The 20,602-nt window shown below is 38.6% G+C and overlaps 1 protein-coding gene across 2 annotated transcripts; it reads left to right on the top strand.

Moving 5' to 3' along the window:
• The first annotated feature begins 709 nt into the window (after window positions 1-709).
• On the top strand, window positions 710-20,516 carry LOC149851499 (uncharacterized). 2 transcript variants are annotated; one of them, XM_090015285.1, is made up of 14 exons: window positions 710-861; window positions 961-1,066; window positions 1,213-1,323; window positions 1,420-1,517; window positions 7,095-7,178; window positions 12,417-12,550; window positions 12,721-12,793; window positions 12,887-12,932; window positions 17,275-17,384; window positions 17,482-17,589; window positions 17,685-17,744; window positions 18,770-18,831; window positions 19,018-19,333; window positions 19,789-20,516. In XM_090015285.1, exons 1-14 carry the CDS (start codon window positions 778-780, stop codon window positions 19,996-19,998), a joined length of 1,602 nt encoding a protein of 533 aa, XP_089871411.1. In that variant the 5' UTR covers window positions 710-777; the 3' UTR covers window positions 19,999-20,516. The 2 variants fall into 2 exon arrangements, with proteins under 2 accessions (XP_089871411.1, XP_089871413.1); XM_090015287.1 differs by lacking the exon at window positions 961-1,066 and having other exon boundaries at window positions 724-861; window positions 1,125-1,323.
• Window positions 20,517-20,602: the final 86 nt, after the last annotated feature.

Genomic DNA, 20,602 nt, shown 5'->3' with positions numbered 1-20,602 from the left:
GTAATGTTCTTTCTTCCATTTAAATCTCATTAATCCAGGTCTAAATCCAATCCGGGCAGATCAGATTTAGATTCCAGTAATACCTACATATGAATTGAATGGTGAAAAGATCATACCAAATCCGCTTTTTTTTCATGTAAACAAATTTGGATATTCATCAAATTCGGATATTTACCAGATTTGGTAGCAACAAATCAAAACCATATATGCATCCAATTATTTTGGCTTACCAAATGCAACTAAGCCAAGGGGGTGGGGCCTTGGCTGCTAAATGGGCAGTCAAGGTTGGATTCTCTATGCACAAGCCAAAGCATAGCATAGACAGGGCAGGGGTCCTAGCCTCGGAGTTTTATCATGTCGGCACAACGACAGTAAGTATGGCAGGCTGAGCCTGCGTGACCTGGTCTTCGTGCTGAGTGCGATTTCTTCGGGTTGTAAATAAAAAAAATGCAACTAAACAAAGTCGAATTTGGTGGGATAAAATCCGATTCATTGACATCCCTACCTAAATCGAACACACTAATAAACATTTGGTGCCGGATTAGGGCCCCGAAGCTCCAAGATCCGCCCGATTTGAATCCGAGTCGGACCCCATCGGGTCCGATATTTTCCCAATGTCTTTCAAACGCATTTTCCTATCTCCTGGCGTTTGGATATATACGGTCCAGAAACGACGCCCAAGCCTCGCGTTTCCCTCCGGAAGGCATATTTGATTTCCCGGGAATTCCGTTTCCGGCCCTTTCTAGGGTTTGATGGTGAGGCCCCGAGCTTGTGGAAATGGCGTTCGCGTGTTTGGGAATCTCCTGCAAGTCGTCCAATTTCCTCTTCCACCGCCGTCCACTCGTCTACTGCGCCCGCAAGGTCTGGCTTCCCCCTCCACTCTTTCCTTCAAACGCCTCCCTTCCCCCCATTTTCCCTACTCTTTCTTGTCCTCCTCACCGTCGTCTTCGTTCTGCATAGCTCCGTCACAGTTCGATGGTTGAGACCGTCGCAGCCAGGCCCGAGAGGGCGGCCGTCGTCGAAGACCGGCAATCGCCCAACGGAACGGGCTCGGCTTCGAGTTCGGGTGGGTTTTTATCTGATAATCTCTTTTCTTTGATTCTGTTCTTCTATCGGAATTTCAGGGCTTGCGAATGAGGATTCCGTGTGCCTCCTTTGGTTGCGTTTCTGGTTCCGTTAGCGTTTGATTAATATCTTCCGGTGGAGGTTTAGGTGGATCGGGTGCTCCCACGTGGAAGAAGCTGAGCTCGAAGGATCTCGGGGTCACGACGTCGATGATCTCGAAGCCGACGAGGTTGGTGCTCAATGAACTCCGCAAGAAAGGTAGCGCACTTTTACGCGGATTCGATATTATCGAAACAATGTGATTTGTGATTTGATACTCTGCATATCATTTCTGTTTGCTTCTTCATCTTGCAGGGTATGAGGTCTATCTTGTCGGTGGCTGTGTACGAGATCTTATTTTGAAGAGAATCCCTAAAGATTTTGATGTTATAACTTCAGCTGATCTTCATGAGGTTCCGTCTCTGTTCTGCTAAAATGTTTATCTTGATCTTTTGCTTCTTAATTGCTTGAATTGAATAGACAATGAGAATTATATGAGTGGGAATGCTAAATTGCTAATTTAGGGCAAGAATCCTGAGGATGCTTTTATTGCTTGTTCAGTGAAATCAAGGCACTTGTGGTGCTCTCTGTAACTAGGCTTTGATTGCGTATGTATAACTTCAGGTGGCAAACGTAGAAGGCTCACGTTAAACACGGAGAGAGAGAGAGAGAGAGAGAGAGAGAGAGAGAGAGAGAGAGAGAGAGAGAGAGAGAGAGAGAGAGAGAGAGAGAGAGAGAGAGAGAGAGAGAGAGAGACGAAATCGTGTTGGGTAGCCGGGACGTCACCACCAAACTGGGGACAGACATGCTAGGAACCCTTCCCTGCCAGGTAAAAAGATCAACCGTCACTTCCCTAACGTGGATGAGGGATGGGGCGTCCATTGGAGCAACACAAAAATGACCAACACACGAGCTCTGGAAAGAACAACCCGATGCCTCTCTTGCTGGGGCATTCCCCCAAGCTTCGAGAGACCACAGTCCGTTACACAGGAACTTCTCCGCTTGTCAAGAGCCATGAAAGACAGCTTAGCGGTTGGGTCCCTGCATTCGAACACCATAAAAAACTTTCTCTGGCAGGTCCCTTGGATTGCACTGCATGAGTTAAAGCTGAGGAAATCAGACAGTTTTCTGTTCTTCTTCATGGACCCGCGATTGAAAACATTGAATGGGGAAAGGTGATTTTGCATAAGGAGAAGAAAATACAGGCTATCCTCGCTGGGTGGCCTCCTCCCCGCCAGTCACGGGCACTGGTGGTGCCAAGGCTGCAGGCATCACAACTTCTGGTACCACCAAAGGTGTTTCACATGTAGCTTCGGTTGGGAGAAAGAACAACCCTAACCTCACTGTCGTTAGGAGGCAAGCTGGGATGGCAAACACAAACTGGGAAACAGAGAAGGTGGTTTCCCCACTCAGTGAGTCCCCGGTGGCCCAAAAAGAGAAACCACATGTGATCCACTCTGCATCAGGAACAATTTTGTTGTTATATGTTGATGACATGATTATCACAGGTAATGATAAGAAAGGTATTGACCTTATTAAAAATATTCTTAAGAAAAATTTTGATATGTCTGACCTGGGTTTTCTAAGGTATTTCTTAGGAATTGAAGTTGCATACTCCCCCAAGGGGTATGTCCTATCTCAGATGAAGCTTGCCTCTGACATTATTGCTAGGTCTGGGCTGACAGATGACAAAATGGTGGAGACTCCAGAAGTGATCAATGCCAAGATGAGAGCCAGTGATGACACTCCTTTAGCATACCCCACGCCTTACCGTCAATTGATTGGATCTCTAACATATTTATCTATCACCAGGCCCGATATTTCACATGCAGTTCATAGTGCAAGCCAATTTCAGACTGCTCCTTCTACTACTCACATGGCAGCAATAATGAGGATTATCAGATACTTGAAAAATTTCATAACTAAGAGAGTATTCTTATCCTCTTCTTCACCTCTTACTTGCGTATACTGACTCCGATTGGGGGGTAACCCTGATGATCGTATTTCTACCACAGGTTATTGTGTGTTTCTTGGTGAGTCACTTATCTCATGGAGGTGTAAGAAGCAGCATAAAGTCTCTCTCTCGTCTACCGAAGCAGAATATCGTGCGATGACCACTACCACAACTGAGATTGTATGGTTAAGAAGCTTGCTTAAAGATATGGGTGTCTCATTCTCAACTCCTTCAAAGCTGTGTTGCGACAACAAGAGCTCTATCTATATTGCTAGCAATCACACCTTTCATGAACGAACAAAGCACATTGAGATGGACTGTCATTATGTTCGTGATGAGTTCTTACGGGGCACCATTCAACTCCCATATGTTCCTACCGAATATCAGTTGGCGGACTTTTTCACCAAAGCTTTGCCATCGCCTCGCTTCTACTTCCTCCTTAGCAAACTCTCGGTGATTTCACCGTGTGTTTGAGGGGAGGTGTTAAAATATTATGTATATATATATCTATATAGATTATGACACATACACATATATATTATCATATATATGTCTATGTGTCTATCTACATATATAAATATATATATTTATTTTGTAATACCCGATAGGGGTAATTCTGTCATTTCCTTGTACACACATATCCTAGATATGCTTCCTTTCACTTTTTCCTTTTTATTCTTTTTCCTTTTTACCTTTTTAGTTTTTCTTTTTTTTATTGTTTGAGAGGGGTCCACATAGAGTCATTGGACCCCTCCAACGGTCATAAATATGACCATTGGAGGGGCTCCAACGACTCTATGGGAGCCCCTGTTTGGGTCCCTTGCTGTGTATAAATAAGGGGCATGGCCCCATGTATTCTTCAAGCTTCTTATGAAGCATTTTATGAGTGAAATATATTTTTTTACCTCTTTGTGTGTTTGACCACTTTTTGTGGTTTATTTTGCCCACTAGTGGCCTCTTGTGTATGTGCGTGCTTCCGTGCTTACTCTTGGAGATTTCGTCTCTCTCGTTTGGCACTTCATTACACGTGCCCCCCCTCGCTTCCTCCCTTTTTTTTCATTTTTTTATATTTTTATTTTTATTTCTCTTTTTTCACTCCCCCCTTGCTTTTGAGACAATTCCTTATTCGCTCCTAAGTCGTCCCACACTTCCTAAAATTTTGAAAGTGTCCCGCTCTTGCTTCCTCGGCTGACAACCATGTGTCTAATTACCCTTCTCAACTGTCTACCAGAGGACATTGCCTTCACTGAGCATATGTTTGTTTGTAGGAATACAACCCTTCCTATTGACTACCTTGGTTTTTCATAAACCTTGGTTGGGTGCCAATCTCCCTATGGGCAAGGTCGAAAGCAGGATTGACAGGAAACTACAATCTTGGCAGGGGAAATACTTGTCAAAATCAGGTTGTGTTACATTAATGCAACATGTCATAAATTGTATTCTGGTCCATATGATGTGTCTTTTCCAGATGCCAAAAAAAGTAGAGACCAAGTTGGATCGTCTCTGCAGTTCTTTTCTCTGGGGTGGTCCCAACCATGTGAAAGCTCTGGTGGCCTAAAAAAGAGTATCCACACCGATTTGTCGTGGTGGTCTTGGGATCCAGAAACTGGGTATGATGAATCATGCCCTGTTGTGTGGATGGTGGTGGCAGTTGGCATCTGAATCAACTCCATTGACAACCTTCATCAAAGCAAAATACAACCTTACTGAGAATGTTAAATCTTGGCAACCCCATGTCTCATGGAAAAAGGGTTCTACCATCTGGAAGGGCCTAGCCAAAGTACATAATCTCTTCAAACAGTTTGTTAGCATGGTCAATAATGATACAGGCAACTTGTGGGCCTTCTGCAAGGACGACAATTTCACACATAGTTGGCAGACCCGGCGAGTCGACTCAGGAATTGCTTGAATCGGACCCAGCTAGGTCACCAATTCAGGACTTCCGATCCACATGCCTCTTATGTGTTTTTTCATGCATTTTATGATTTTAATGCATAATTCCCATAAAAGAATATTTGTTACAAAGAATTATATGTTTTTAAATCACAATTATTAACAATTATGTATAATTGAATACTTATATAGCTTAGTCATTGATGTCATATGCTAAATTTAATGATTATACAATATGAATTTTGATTTTTTCCATATCTTAACACTAGAAAATACATCGTCCTAACTCGTCTGAGTTACCAAGTGAACCCACTGACTCGCGAGCCAAGGGTTGGACGATCCGACTCCGAGTCACGGGTTTGCCAACTATGATTTCACCCTGGCATCAACTTATGATGTTTGTCTTGAGGACGGTGTTGACCAGTTTCCTCCCAAAGTTCTTTGGTCAAAAGCACACTCCCCCAGAGCAATGTTCTTTGCTCGGCTGCTGCTTATGGGTAGTATTAATGTGCAGGATTTGCAGAAACTCGGCCAGCAACTTGCAATTTTGCAAATCGTTGCCTCCTTTGCTGCAGCAGTCAGGAATCGGCCATACACCTATTATAGCACTGCCATTTTTTCCAAAAAAAATCCTGTCTAATACATGGCCTAGCATCTCATTTGGCAACCAGCAGGAGATTGATTTCAGGCTTTCTTGCTTGGTCCACAGGAGATGCAATGCTCAAAGAAATGGCTCATGATTTGGAGATGGTGGATATGCGCCGGATGGTGGCGGGTTTGGGAAGAAAGGAATTGCATAATATTCAGAAATGTATCAGCAATTTCATGCAAAGTTGCTTGCATTATCAGAAGAGACATCCTCTAGGCAACCCGTGTGTTGTGGCCAAATGATGGGCAATCCTGGGTACATGCGCAGGCGAATCACCCGGTATTCGCAAATCCTGGCATAGCACATACCGAGCCTCGATAGCTCCTCCAAGGGCTCTATTAGATTTGTAAATCCTTATCTCGTCGGCTCCTAGGATATCTCATCCTCAGCATTGTAACAGCATTGTACTTAAACTTCTATTTTAATTAAATTCTTAATTCTTTACTCTAAAAAAAACTTCAGGCAGCAATCATAGTACTCTTTTTTCCAAATAAATGAAAGCGGCTTATTAAGTTCACATGGTAAATGCAATAATGCAAATCATATCTCTTGTACAATAATGAACCTTCCCTTGCTGTAGCCTTATATGGTACATATAGAACTGCATATGGTTAATCACATATTTTTTGTTGCCTTCTAAACGTCTCTTCTGGTGAATAAGCCCACTAGAATAATTGTATTGCTTTCTTTGCTTGCTCTCTGGCCTGGTGTTTCAAGACCATTCTTACCGGAAGATCCTTTTAGGATTTTAGAATTCCGAAGTTTGAGACTGCATGCTTTTGAAGCTTTGGTTAAAGTGTGCTTCTCTCAATATGAAAATTGAGTTTGTTTAACATTGTTGAACAGCCCCTACAAACCTATATATTCTGGTGGGTATATTCTGATAAGAAGCTTAAAGTTTTACGTTTAAGTAAAAACACATGCTTCATTCACTACTTCTCAATTCCTAATTGCTTCCACTATCTCTTCCTATTTGTATTGCCTTAGGCTTACTAAATGCTTTACACTTCATGCATTGGAGCATTTTCTAAAACACTTGGTTCTTGCCTCTTGCTTTTGTATCTTTTCTCACATCATTTCTTTCTCTGGCAACTTTATTAAATACTCTCAACCAACATGTATGGATCATATATGTTGTCTGTGCAAGTGCTGCCGATCCTGTAACGCTGCATGGTAATTTTGGCATTGCCCCTTGCTTCCTGTAAAAAATTACATCTCTTTCATTTTTGGCATCATAATGTGTTTTTATGTGTTTGTTATCTTTTCACTGCATTCTTGGTTTTACTCACTCTTGCATGAATAGTGCTTTGATTTAGGCTGACTGGTCAATTGTGCATCCAACACATAGTTGAGTGCTATACTTGCATGCCTTGTTTTTGAGTTATTTCATCTCGTAGCATTCTTTGCTGCTATTTAAACTAATATGTCTTCAATTTGATGACATGGAGTTTCCAGCATGAGTTGTTCTCTCAAATATTTCTTGTTTACTTACAGGTAAAGAAAACATTCTCAAGGTGTGAGATTATTGGGAGAAGGTTCCCCATTTGCCATGTGCACATAGATGATTCCATCGTGGAGGTTTGCGTTTCTTGAATGCTTTCTTTTGATTGGAAAAATTTAGAACTGGTTTTGACAAAATCAGTTGGATCCTGAAATTAAAAAATAGGAAAATAAAGAAAAGTTATCTAGATTGATGAGAATAATCTTATATGTGATAAGTAATTACTAATTATCATATTCCTAGTACAACGTAGAGACAAAGAAAGCTCAGTGGCAGCTCATTGGATGCTGGGAGTGATGGCTCCTACAGGAAGCTTTTGCACAACAGACCAGGAATCTGTAGGTCCCATGTGTTGTTAGACAACTCTTGCTTCATCCAACACTAGCAACCTTAGGCCAAGGGGAGGGAGTAGATTCAAAAGAAAATGAGGATTATGAGATGCCATCAAGTACAATATGAAAACAAAAGCAACAACAGAAGATTACCAAATCTGAGAATAAGAATTAACTGACCCTAATATGACCGGTTCTTTTTATCATAAAGATGTAAAAAATATGCTGGATCCTAATGCGTATTGCCACGGGATGACTGCCCAAATCATAGAGTCCTTTAATTACATGCCAGCCAAATATACAACCAAGCCTATTGTAGGATTTTAAAAGTCCTTTAGAAAATAAAAGATTTTATTTAAGAGAAATTTAGAAAATATTTCTTTGAAATTTGTTTCTTACAGAAACTATGAGTTCTTTGTTGCATAGTTGGCAAACCCGTGATTGAGGCTCGGATCTCCCGACCCTTGACTCGTGGGTCAGTGGGTCAACTGGGTAACTCGGACGGGTTAGGACCTAATTTCTTTTTGTGTTTTTTTTAAATAATACACACAGAGAGAGAACACTTCGCTGCCAGAGGCACGTCGAACGGTGGCTGCCAACGGCATGGACGATAGCTATCGGTGGTTGTCGATCGTTGCCCTAGGGTTGGAGTTGTAGAAGGGGTGAGAGGGAACACTTCTCGAAAAAAACTTACTTTTAAAGCGGTGAACCGGCTCTTATCGAAACAAACCGGTTCAAAATTCGTGATGGCTTGGTGAATCGGTATCGATTCACCGAGCCGTGTCTTAGTCCTGAGTCAGCTGAGTCGGGTGATTCCTAGCCGATCCATGCCCAAATCTGGCTTAAACAGGTTTGGGCTGGTTTGGTGAGCCAGTTATTGGGCGATCCGATCTGACTCGGATGATTCTCGAGTCAGATCACCGAGTTTGCCAACTATGCTTTGTTGGTACGAAGATTAAGTCGTTCCTTTCCAAATGGAAAGTGTAACTCGATCAGGGTTGAGATCTTTCTTGAAAATTGACCTTCTTAAGCTTTCTCAAGTATTTGTGAAGTAAGCCTAGAGTGATGGACCCACCAAGGCTTAAATAGATAAAAACAAGTATGTGCATATTAGTGAAAGTGAGTAGAAAAAAGATTTGACAATAAAATAATCAAAGAGTAAAGAGGAAGGATATTTACTCGGGCTTTACAAAGCCCTTGCTCGAAAATTTGACAGTCTCTTTACCCAGCTGCGAGCCGAAAATCCAGCAGACTTTCTATACTATAACTGGATATCCTACATGGGAACATGCCTTCCCAAGTAGGAAACTGCTCTACTATGCTCGAAAAAGTAAATTCCTAAGTTCCTAACTAAGCAAGAGTAGTTACTTTGTATTTTCTCTTGTTAGAACGTGAAAAAATCCTAAGCAAAGGAGAGGCAAAAAGCGAACTAGCCTAGTTGCGAAGGTAGAACTCTATGCACTCTAACCTTCTAAACTTAGTTAGAACCAAGTAGGAAAACTAGCCTAAGTAGCAAACCACCTAGAAGCTTAGTCTATAAGCTACCTAACCTAGTGAAAAAAATTTAAGAAATTACCTAGAGGAGCCTATCCCCGAAGCGAAGGACAAGAAGGAAGAAGGATGGTGCTGCCAAGGCCTTCAAGCATGAACACGGGAGCTAGAAAATAGAAAAGAGGAGAAGAGAAGAGGAAAATTCCTCCTTTAGGGATTTCAATCCTCAATAGGGAGAAAGGATAACTCTAGAGTTCTCACAAACTCAACAAGAACCCTTAAGTGAGAAACCTCAAGCACGAACACGTGCACAAGAAAATAGAAAAGAGGAGAATCCCCGTTTTAGGGTTTTCAGTTCTCATGAGGGAGGAAAGAGAACTCAAGAGTTCTCACAAACTCAACAAGGAGCTAAAGTAAGGAGCCTTGAAGGACTTTGAAAAAGGTCGGCTATTTATGGCCTTTGCCCGACCCTCGCCCACTAGCAAACGTTGCAATTGCTGCTAGGGTACGTAGTGGTAATCAATATGATTGCCTCTAGGCTGGTCTTTGAACTACCCTAACAGCAATGCAAAACACTGCTGCTAGGTGGCCTAGCGACAATCAATATGATTGCTGCTAGGCTGGTCCTTGGACCACCCTCACAACAATGCACAACACCGCCACTAGGTGTCCTTGCGGCAATGCCATGCACTGCTGCTAGGCCTGGTCTTTGACTTGGTCTAGAGGCAATACATTGTCGCTAGGCTTGGTCTAAGGACCAAGGCAGCAATAAGGCATATATGAGAGTCTTAAATGGGATTTTCAGAAAGTATGGAGGCTAAAATGAAATTCGTAGGAAATTTTGAGAAAACCCATCTAGAAACCCAAATTTTTTAAATTACTTACCATAGTCACAAATATCGGCGAGATTTTGAAAATCTTGCGATATTATCATGATATAATCACGATCCGTGATAATTCTGATATTTTTGCGAGATTTTCAAATTTTTTTCTTATCTCGAATATCTTGCTATATTATCGTGTTTTGTCATGGATAAAAAAGCACGTGATTTTATCATATTTTATCACGGATAAAAAAGCACTCCAGCACAACAAAAGAAAAAATTTAAAAGTAGGAGCATTGAAAATCCCATCTTTTTTTATCCGTAGCTGCAAAGCCCACTTTTTTGGAAAAAGCTAATAAACAAGGGCTGCATTTCACGTGTCTCAATGTGGACAACCACTTTAAATTCGAATGTGCACTGTATAGGGGGAACGGGCATCTTAAATAGAAGAGGGAGCGGCAGTCATTCCCCCTCCTTGATATGGAACTATTTTTTGTCCCTTTCTTTTTTCCCTTGACATTAATGCCATGTAAAGCATTCTCTCTTTCTTTTAAGATTAATATCATATAAGTCATTCTCCCTCCACCTTAATATCCGACTGTTTGTGAGTGTATATTTCTATGCTAAGGTACCATAACCTACCAATGTATGTATTTGTTCATAGTTTTTCATAATATTCTTAGTATATATTTATTTATAATATTTTTTAAAAGACTGATATTTTCCTGAGATTTTTCCAAAAAAAAAACAAGAATTTTGAAAATCTCCCGAGATATTCCAATGCTGGGAAATTGCCGAGAATGACATTTGTGACTATGATACTTACCTATCTTTTTGGAAAACTCATGAAATCCCTGGAATATTCCAAAGCACGCCACTTTGGACTTTGACATATTCCAAAATGCTCCTTGAACTTGTAGAAAGGTTTTAGAAAACACTCTCCCCATACTGGAGAAAGGCTCGAATGTGCTCTGGCGTGCTCGAATGACTTGAAAAAGCCTCCACAAGATTTCTTCTTTCCCGAAATACTTCACACTTTTGACCAGTGATGAAATATTTAAAGTTCACACCCCAAATCCTGGTGAATGTGAACAAGCAAGACCCGAATTTCGTCGAGCCATAGCATGTCTGTGTGCCTGGGAGTAATGAAAATGTTGGTTTGGGAAGTCAAATTTTTTTGGGTGTCTACACCTATAAATGTCACCACTTCCAAATATATCTCCACCTTTTGCCATTTGTCCTGACACAAGAAGCAAGCAACAACTGGCTTGTTGAGCTGATCTTGAAAGTGGTCTCTTTAGCTGAACTATTTAAAGAGAAATGACTTGTCATGTGCTTTAAGATAATCTAAGTAGCTGCCTAATATAAAGATATAACTGAGAAAAAATCACAGGTCTTTGCGTAGGACCTCTACCTCGGATCACACCTTGAGGAATTGGGAAGACATAAGATTCCAAAGGAAACAATCCGTTTTACTTGACTTATCACATAACGGGTAAATGTTATCCTCATTCTCAACCATACTCATTATTTTCAAGGACTTTCATCAAATCCTTCCATTCTGATAGCTCCCTTGAGGTGGGATTTCTTCTAGGGTGATGTCCCGAAACCCCAACCTCTATGGTAGTCAGCCACACTTATCTTTGTGTAATATGGAGTGCTTATTTTAATTAATCCAGCTCTGCCTGGGAATGCCAATAAAGACTCAAGGCCCCAACTTTAATGCCTTAACTAACAAAAACCAAGCTCTTCTTCTTGTCTTGTGTTTAATTGGTTTAACAATAAATCAAATTTCTTCCATGAATTTTTAACATGGGTTAAAATTCATTCTATATGTTATTGACATTAGAAAGAGTAAGGGCAAAAAAATCTGACCAGGTGTAAGCCTTGTGAATTGGGTTGATTTTTCAGCTTATTTAACGTTTAGGAATTTTTAAACTGGCACCAATATTTTAGAATAATTGGAAAATGCATGTACCTTTTAGAAAATTTAGAAAAGTGCCAAAATTTATTCGATATTGAAGGAAAGCAAACTTTTGTTAACTACATTTACTAGTAACCCATGCTGGGTTAGTATACCTTTCTAGTTTCTATCTTCTGGATGTTATAAACTCTCTCTCTCTCTGCCCTATCACTCACATTCATCTTCTCTTAGTACCTTCATTTGTCACATTATTAATCTTTCCATCTTAATTATTCAAATGCTGTTTTTCGTTCTAACTTGGGCTTGAAATGCTTGGGAATTATGTAGGTTTTGATTCCATATCCTTTCTCCCTTGGTTTTGCCTTCATCATGTGTAATTCAACCTTAAATCTTTAAATTGTCAGCATCACTCAACACCAGTAATGGTTGAACTTGAGGAGAGAATAAACTTTAAGAGGAGAGAGAAAATTGTTAATAAAATTTTTAACGGCATATTTGTGATTTTGCTTAGCATTTAACATCAAAGCTAACAGAATCCCTCCATGGTTTTATTTGATTAAAGTGCCATTTTGAAAATTCCCCTTTTTGATAAAAAGAATGTATGAGTCATCCTTGTGAAAATGTGAAAACTTGGAGTGGGTTGGTTAAATTAGACCAGATATTGCTGAGAAGGCACCATACTTTTTTTTGGGAGCCTGCTTTTGTTTGTTGAAGTTTTCCACGTTGAATTTCTTTTTGAACCAGGTATCAAGCTTTAGAACTATTGGAAAACAATCTTGCAGAGACCTGAGTTATTTTTTCACAAAACCTCCTGGATATAGTGAACATGATTATGCTCGCTGGAGGAACTGTATGGGTCGGGATTTCACCATAAATGGGTAAACACTTTGCGAATAGAAGTTTTCCACAATTGTCTGAATATTGATTTTCTTCATGACATTACATAGTCATGATATCACTTTCAGCTTTTGTTATCCCAAGGACATTCTTGCATGTGTCTGTATTTCAATTTGAGTTGTAACTCATTTAGTTGTCTTTTGTTTTGCAGATTGATGCTGGATCCATATGCTAATCTTATTTATGACTACATGGGTGGCATTGAAGACATTAAAAAAGCTAAAGTGTGCATACATTTTAAATGCTTTTAGGTTAATTTTTTTTATTATTTTGGATGAACCATATGAGCTTATTCTCACATTTTTTCCTGCTGTTAGGTTCGAACAGTAATTCCTGCACATGCTTCTTTTCAAGAGGATTGTGGTGAGTGGTCTGTATTGCAAAATAAGGAGGCTAGTGTTGTAATGAAATATGCGGAAATACAAAACAAAAGCTTCTAAGAAATTAGATGATCACAAATACAAGTGCACATGCACAAGTCCACCATGGAACAATACAAAAGCCAACAATAGCAACACAAGAATATAAAAAATATCTTTTATTAGGATATGCTTAAGCAAAAACATCTGTCAAGGGAGACAAACCCCCTATATATACAAATATACAATAGAGAAAGACCATAGGGAGCTCCCAATACAGTCGTTGGGAGCTCTCAATGGTCATATTTATGACGGCCCCAACGACTCTATGGTCAAATGACCATAGAGCCCCTGCTCTACTTAATTAATGACAATAAAAAATAAGAAATGAAAAACTGCTCCTAGTGCACATAACAATGCATAAAAATATTTTAATGAATAAACATTTTCCGTACAAGGGAAAATGAGTAGTAAAAGTTAGAAATTTTATGAAGAGATTAAAAAATCTCACATAACAAAAGGAATGATATTTGCAAATCTAAACACCAATTTGCTTACCACAAGCAACTACCTCTTTGACCTCCAACCCAAAAGACCTCACAATTCAAGTGTATCAGTGCATATGACAAGAGATCAAACACAAATTTTTAGAAATAATCATACCAATGACCATGCACCAACAATAGTGACTATTTGACAATACAAACTAGCTACAACCACAAGAGGTCCACATCCTTCACCTCACAAATGATTGTAAAACTGCAAATAAAAACTACAATGGGTGCATATAACTCACCACAACCATGGTTTGTAAAACTGATAAACAAAAATCTCTTATCCAACAAAAAAGGTCAATCAAATGAGAGGTATGAGTGGAGAAACAAGCGAAGTAACAAGAACTTGTAATAAAAACAAACGAATGTCACCAAGAAAGCAATATTTAAAATCAAGGTAAGAACAGAGTTTTTACAAACTATATGGTAAACCGTCATGGTTTTAATGAAAAATACAACCATCACAGATAAGCATAAATACAAGCATCAACAATATATCAATGACCAGATAAACAAATGAGTGATACATCATAGTCACATAATAAGAGATCAAACAACTGTCAGTTAGATCCGAACTATAAGCCGGTAATTTAAACTAACAAAACCTAGGTGCACACAACTCACCCCAACAAACATCTCTAGTTCTACAAAAGCAATATAGTGAACCAACTCATGAATCCAGAGGCCAATCAACTATCAGTCAAACCCAAGACAAGTGTCAACACAACATTCATAAACTTTATATTCTAAATTGATAAGATGACTTGAGGTGCATACATAACTCCCCTCAATGGCTAACTTTTACCTAACAACAACAAGACAAAAAAATATGATATATCAGTAAATTTTGTGATGGACAAAAACTAATGCTATAAGGATGCGATAAAATCATACATAAATCAATTTCCAAATAAGTGAGTTCATATATAAGAACCGATTTGAAAAACAAAGTTTCAAATCAAAACCAGTAAAGGTAGATGAAATAGTGTAATCATATGCAAACTAGATATCGTTTGATAATTTTTCATAAACCTTGTGTATGCAAAGTCTATCAAGATTACATTAATAACAATGAAGAATGCACATGACCAATATAAGCAAGCTATATAGAGAGATAACCCAATTTTGATTCTAAATCTACTATGAGGCAACAATGACATATAACGTTAAAGGGGCTAAAACATATATAGAGATTCTCAAAGAACCATATAGAAAACCAAGAGCATACCCTAGTACAACTAATCATAGATGCTCTCACAAAGTGATCAAAATTCATGTATATGCAATAATCTAATAACTTTAAAGCCACATATCTTATACAAAAGCTATGAAGGATCACATATGATATGCATAAGAACACATTTAAGCATATATGCAAGTGCTAGATTAATCCAACGCACGATATATATGAGAGGTAACATATGATACAAAGCATAACTATCAACCAAGGGATGATCACAAAGGTCACTAAGTGTACACACCAAAGAACATAATGTAAAAATTTTCATAAATAACAAGTGAAAATATGAAAGCCTTCAAATGTCACGAACAAAGTCCACCAAATTGGTACAAAAGTGGACAAACATCAACAAGGAACCCACTACGGGATTCACTCACAATCCCACAAAAGAGTCACAAGAACATAACAAAATAATATTTTATTGATAATATGCAAGAGGCATTCTCAACTCATTAATCCAAGATTACACTAATGACAAGGAGGAATGAACACAAGCCATAAAAGACCAAAATCATACACTAGCATAACCAATCAAGGGTGCATTTTTAAAAATAATTTTGCACAATGAGATATTCTTTAATAGAACAATATCTTAAAGTTAAACATTCATGCCACACAATTATTAATGGTACATAAAAACATGCATAGACATGTGCACGACACATAAATATGTAGATGATATGTCGATAGAATAATAGTAAAATGGAGAACTTAATATAAAGAGCTCAAGAATAGACCACTTAAGAGTTAATGCCAAAACACATAGGGGCCATTCAAGCATACACAAGAATCAATAAAACAATATTTCATTAAAAGAAATTTCACAAACTCTAATTTCAATTAATTAAAAAAACACATTTTACATACCCAATAAACAACTATATTATTTCAAACAAATTTTGAAAAAGATATATCATAAATACCTTTTAAAGATTAAACAAGAGATACATACCGAAATATGAGAGCCTCGAGTCCAAGCCATATATCAATCCAAAATTTTCTTTCGAAGCACAAACTCGAACAAGATACCAAGATAAAAAATTCCTCGCTCTGATGCCATGCAAAAATACAAAACAAGAGCTTCTAAGAGCTTACAAGATCACAAACACAAGTGCACATGCACAAGTCCACTATGGGATGATACAAAAGCCAACAATGGCAGCACAAGAATATAAAAAAAGATCTTTTATTAGGATATGCTTAAGCAAAAACATCTATTAAGGGAGACAAACCCCCTATATATACACATATACAAGAGAGAGACCATAGGGTGCTCCCAGTAGAATCGTTGGGAGCTCCCAATGGTCATATATATAAAGTCCAAAAGTTGGACATAAATGACCCTGGGTGCGTTGACTGCATCCATGGTCAGGTTGACTGCATCGGGTGCGGGTGCGACGCGGGTGCGGCACCTAGTTGGAGAGTCCCTGTGACAGTGAAAAACTGTTCCTAATGAACAATACCTATTACAATGAGAAAAGATCAAAATACCCCTGACTTTAAAAACAGATTTTTATACAACAACAACAACAACAACAACAACAACAACAACAACTACGCCTTCATCCCAAAACAATTGGGGTCGGCGATATGAACAAAAAAAAAATCATTCTAGGTCTCCCACATGAATCCTTCTCCTCCAATCATTTCTATCCAATGCCATGTCCTCGGTGAGGTTCAAAGCATTCATATCCTTTCCTATCACCTCCATCCATGTCTTCCTAGGCCTACCCTGACCTCTTTTAACTAATATATTTTCCCATTTCTCCATCCTTCTAACTGGAGCATCATTAGGCCTTCGCCGAATATGTCCAAACCACCGTAAACGATTCTCTCTCATCTTATTTTCAATGGGTGCAACACCTACCTTCTTTCGTATCTCCTCGTTCCGAATCTTATCTTTTATTGTATTTCCACACATCCATCTCAGCATACGCATCTCAACTACACTCATTTTTTGAATATGTCTCTTGGCAGCCCAACATTCTGTACCATATAGTAAAGTGGGCCTAATAGTCATCTTATAAAACTTTCTCTTCAACCACAATGGCATTCTACGATCGCACAACACTCCAGTTGCACTTTTCCATTTCTTCCACCCAACCTTTATCCTATGATTTACATCTCCATCAATTTCTCCATACTTTTGAATGATAGATCCCAAATATTTGAAACAATCATGCACCGGTATTTCTTGCTCACCAAGCTTCACTACACTCTCATCACTACTTTGTTGCTTACTAAACCGACATTCCATATATTCTGTCTTGCTCTTACTCAACTTAAAACCTCTTGCTTCCAATGTCTGTCTCCATAATTCTAACTTAGCATTAACCCCAGCTCTAGACTCATCAATCAAAGCAATATCATCAGCAAACAACATACACCATAGCATATATATATATTTTAACAAGTATTTTTCTCTGACATCATGTGAGGTTATAGCTGTGATATTCCATTGTTTCTCTTGTGCTTTGCTTTGTCCCTTTTCTTTTTTCTTTCTTTGTGTTATTTGCACTGGCATTTGACGTGATGATTTATCCATTTTTCAGCTCGAATTCTACGTGCGGCCAGGATAGCAGCTCGGTTAGGCTTTCGATTTACAAAAGAAACAGCCAACTCATTGAAAATTTTTTCAGCTTTAGTACTGAGACTTGACAAGGTTGCAGATTGTTGGATTGTTTTTTGGCCTTTCTTTCTTTTTACCTAGGATCTACCATCTGCTAACTCTCTCTCTCTCTCTCTCTCTGTACAAACAGTCAAGGCTTCTGATGGAGATGAACTATATGCTAGCATTTGGATCTGCAGAAGCTTCATTAAGATTGCTTTGGAAATATGGGCTTTTGGAAATTCTGCTTCCCATACAAGTATGCAAGGCCTTTCCTATGGTCCTATCTTGGATTTACTATGTCCATTGATGTACTTCTTTCTTCTGATGATTTGGCATGTCTATAACACACAGGCATCATATTTTGTCTCGCAAGGGTTTAGAAGGCGTGATAAACATTCCAACTTGCTTCTGGTATGAAATAACCCAAGATATGTATGCTTACTAACCCTTGTCTTCCTTTTGTTCATTTTCTGGGCTCGATATGATAAGTCTTTAAAGGGTTATGTATGGAAGAGAATGTCATTCATGATATTGAGATATGGTTACCTGATTCTCCTATTTGGTCACATGCTTTGGAAATTGGGAATTGGATTCACAGTTCCAGTTGGGTGGAGCTTGATGATGGTGGTATAGGAGCAAAGTTCCATAGTTTTTGTACTTAAATAAATTGAATAAGTGCTTCGTTTAAAATATAATTCACAAAATAATAATCTGAACGAACTCCAAGATTGAATTTGTTTGTGGGGCAAGAGTTATATGTAAATATTCACATAACCTCTTTAATATATCTATGTAGATAAAAGGTTCAATGTACTCCACGCCCTATATATTGTGAATCGACTAATTTATTCATGTCTACTAATTTTGATCTGTCAATTGTGTATATATACAGAACCATGTATCGGCGTGCATGTGGGTGGGTGCATGTTTCATATTAGCAAATGTGAAAAAATAAAAAGGTGTTAAACTGTTATGTGCTATTGTGCTTCAATGCCATGTTTGATGCTAATGTTTTCCGTGTTTTGTGCTTTCATTATTTCTGGTTTACTTATTTAATCCAGGAATAGTTGCATTCTATGGAGTCCTTGATTGTCTTGCATCACTTTTTTGTCTTCTCTTCTACTGAAATTACTGGCACTAACTGTTGACATTTGAATTGTTCCAGTAGGGACATTGTCTTGATTTGCATTCTTTTTTTCTTTTACTTTTCCTTGTGAAGCAAGTTCACATTGTGCTGAAATTCAACCATCTGCATATACTGTTTTGATCTTAGCAAGGATATAGATAGCCACATGTTCAAAGCCTTACCTCTGGTTAAAGGCAAATTATTTGTAGTTTAATTTAGCATTTTCTGATAACGTTATATTGTTGGAATCCAATTTCTACTATATAAGTTCAAATTTTCGATATTCTGACTGTGGATGTTTTGTTTGCAGGTTCTTTTTTCAAATTTAGATAGACTTCTTGCTCCTGACAGGCCTTGTCATAGTTGCTTGTGGTAAGTATGTTTTTGTAAATGAAAATGTAGTATTTGCAACCACCCAATGTATGATGATGATAGTGTTTTTTGACTTGGAGGTTTCTAACTTAGTTTGCAAATTCAATACTACCATTTGATACCTCTTTCTAGATTGCCCTGTTAAAATGTGCATTTTTCACTTACCGGCCATTGATACATGCACAGGGTTGCTATATTGGCATTCCATCTTGCATTGGCTCAAGAACCACGAGATCCTTTCGTGGTGTCAGCATTTGCTCTTGCAGTTCGCAATGGAGGAGATTTGGCAGAAGCAATAAATTTGGTGAAGACAATCAAACAGGCACATGATTCCTGTTTGAATGAATTATTGGAACCCGAACCATTTGATACTGATAGGGAATTCAGAGATGATGTTTTGGACTTTGCATCATCAGTCAAAGCTGCATTGGGCATGATGACAGATGAGTATTCAGTATCACAAGCTATGGCCAAATATCCGCAGGCCCCTTTCTCAGACCTGGTAATTTACTCTGAACCCTGTGCACAAAGGAAGCTGACCACTGTATACTGTTAAAAAGATAGGGTGGTTCCCCTATTCTTTCTCATCGTTTGTCCACGTCTGTAGCAACCTATTCCAGGGTGTCATTTCTTAGACTTTGTAAGCAAGGACCTACTGTTAGGGTCTGGACCAAGATCTTGACATCAGCGTCTTCTCACTGCTGTCCCCTTCTGTGGAATACACTAGGTTTTTTAGGGATACACTGGGTTGTTCATGTTGGATTTTGCTTGTGGGGCTAGGTTGGTTTGGATTTGATGTATTTGCATGTTTGGTACTGCTTGTTATCACTTTTATTTGTAGATTTTTTCATGGCCCACCAGTCTTGACTTTAAGAAATTTGAGTACAAGGATTTCATAGAATTATTTTGTTTCCAGTTTGATGTATCTTTTATTAAATGGTATTGTGATGCTTGCAGGTATTCATTCCATGCAACTTGTACTGGAAGGTGTTTAGAATTTTTGATTGTGTGGGAAGAGGCAGAGAGACAGGGTTTGTCCCAAAACACAAGATAAAAATAGATTACAGAGCCTTGGGTGAAGGTGACTTGCCGGAAGTGCGGCATATGTTTGCAAGGGTAGTTTTCGACACCATATATCCAAATAACAGTGATGATGTTAAGTCATGATCAGGCAGGCGCGGATGGTTCTCGGGTTGATAAACTTGAAGCTTACTTGGTTCGCTTGCCAATGTGCTTCAGATGATGCTCCATAACAAACAAGTCTTGTTGTGGATTGTGCGGGCGATCTTGTTTTATATGCACAGGCAATAAAGGAGGATTAACGAGGCCCTGTTGCACCGAGGCAGTCGAGGATTTGCTGGGCTCATCTTCACACAGGCACACCTACACTTGTTTTTGCTACATGCCTTTGGGTTTGAGCCTCCCAACCATGTAATATGAAGGTGGGTGAATCTTATTTATTCTTTTAGAACGGCTCTGCCACATATATATATATATATATATATATATATATATATATATATATATATATATATATATATATATATATATATATATATATATATATATATATAGAGCTCAATTTGCTGTCTCTAGCCGTATAATTCTTTAAATAGCTGTGCTTATGTATGCAATTCATTATGTTAGGGTAGGTTCAGTAGGATGATGTGATGGTTTTTCTTCCATGCCTAGTTTTCATTGAGACCTAGAATTTGTGTTTTACTGGTTGTCACTATTGTTTTCTTTAAAATCTCAGCGAAGTAAAATCTTG

Source organism: Nuphar pumila, chromosome 1, assembly GCF_984573655.1.
Source record: "Nuphar pumila chromosome 1, dmNupPumi1.hap1.1, whole genome shotgun sequence".
Lineage (NCBI taxonomy): Eukaryota > Viridiplantae > Streptophyta > Magnoliopsida > Nymphaeales > Nymphaeaceae > Nuphar > Nuphar pumila.
This window is presented reverse-complemented; position numbering and strand designations above follow the sequence as displayed.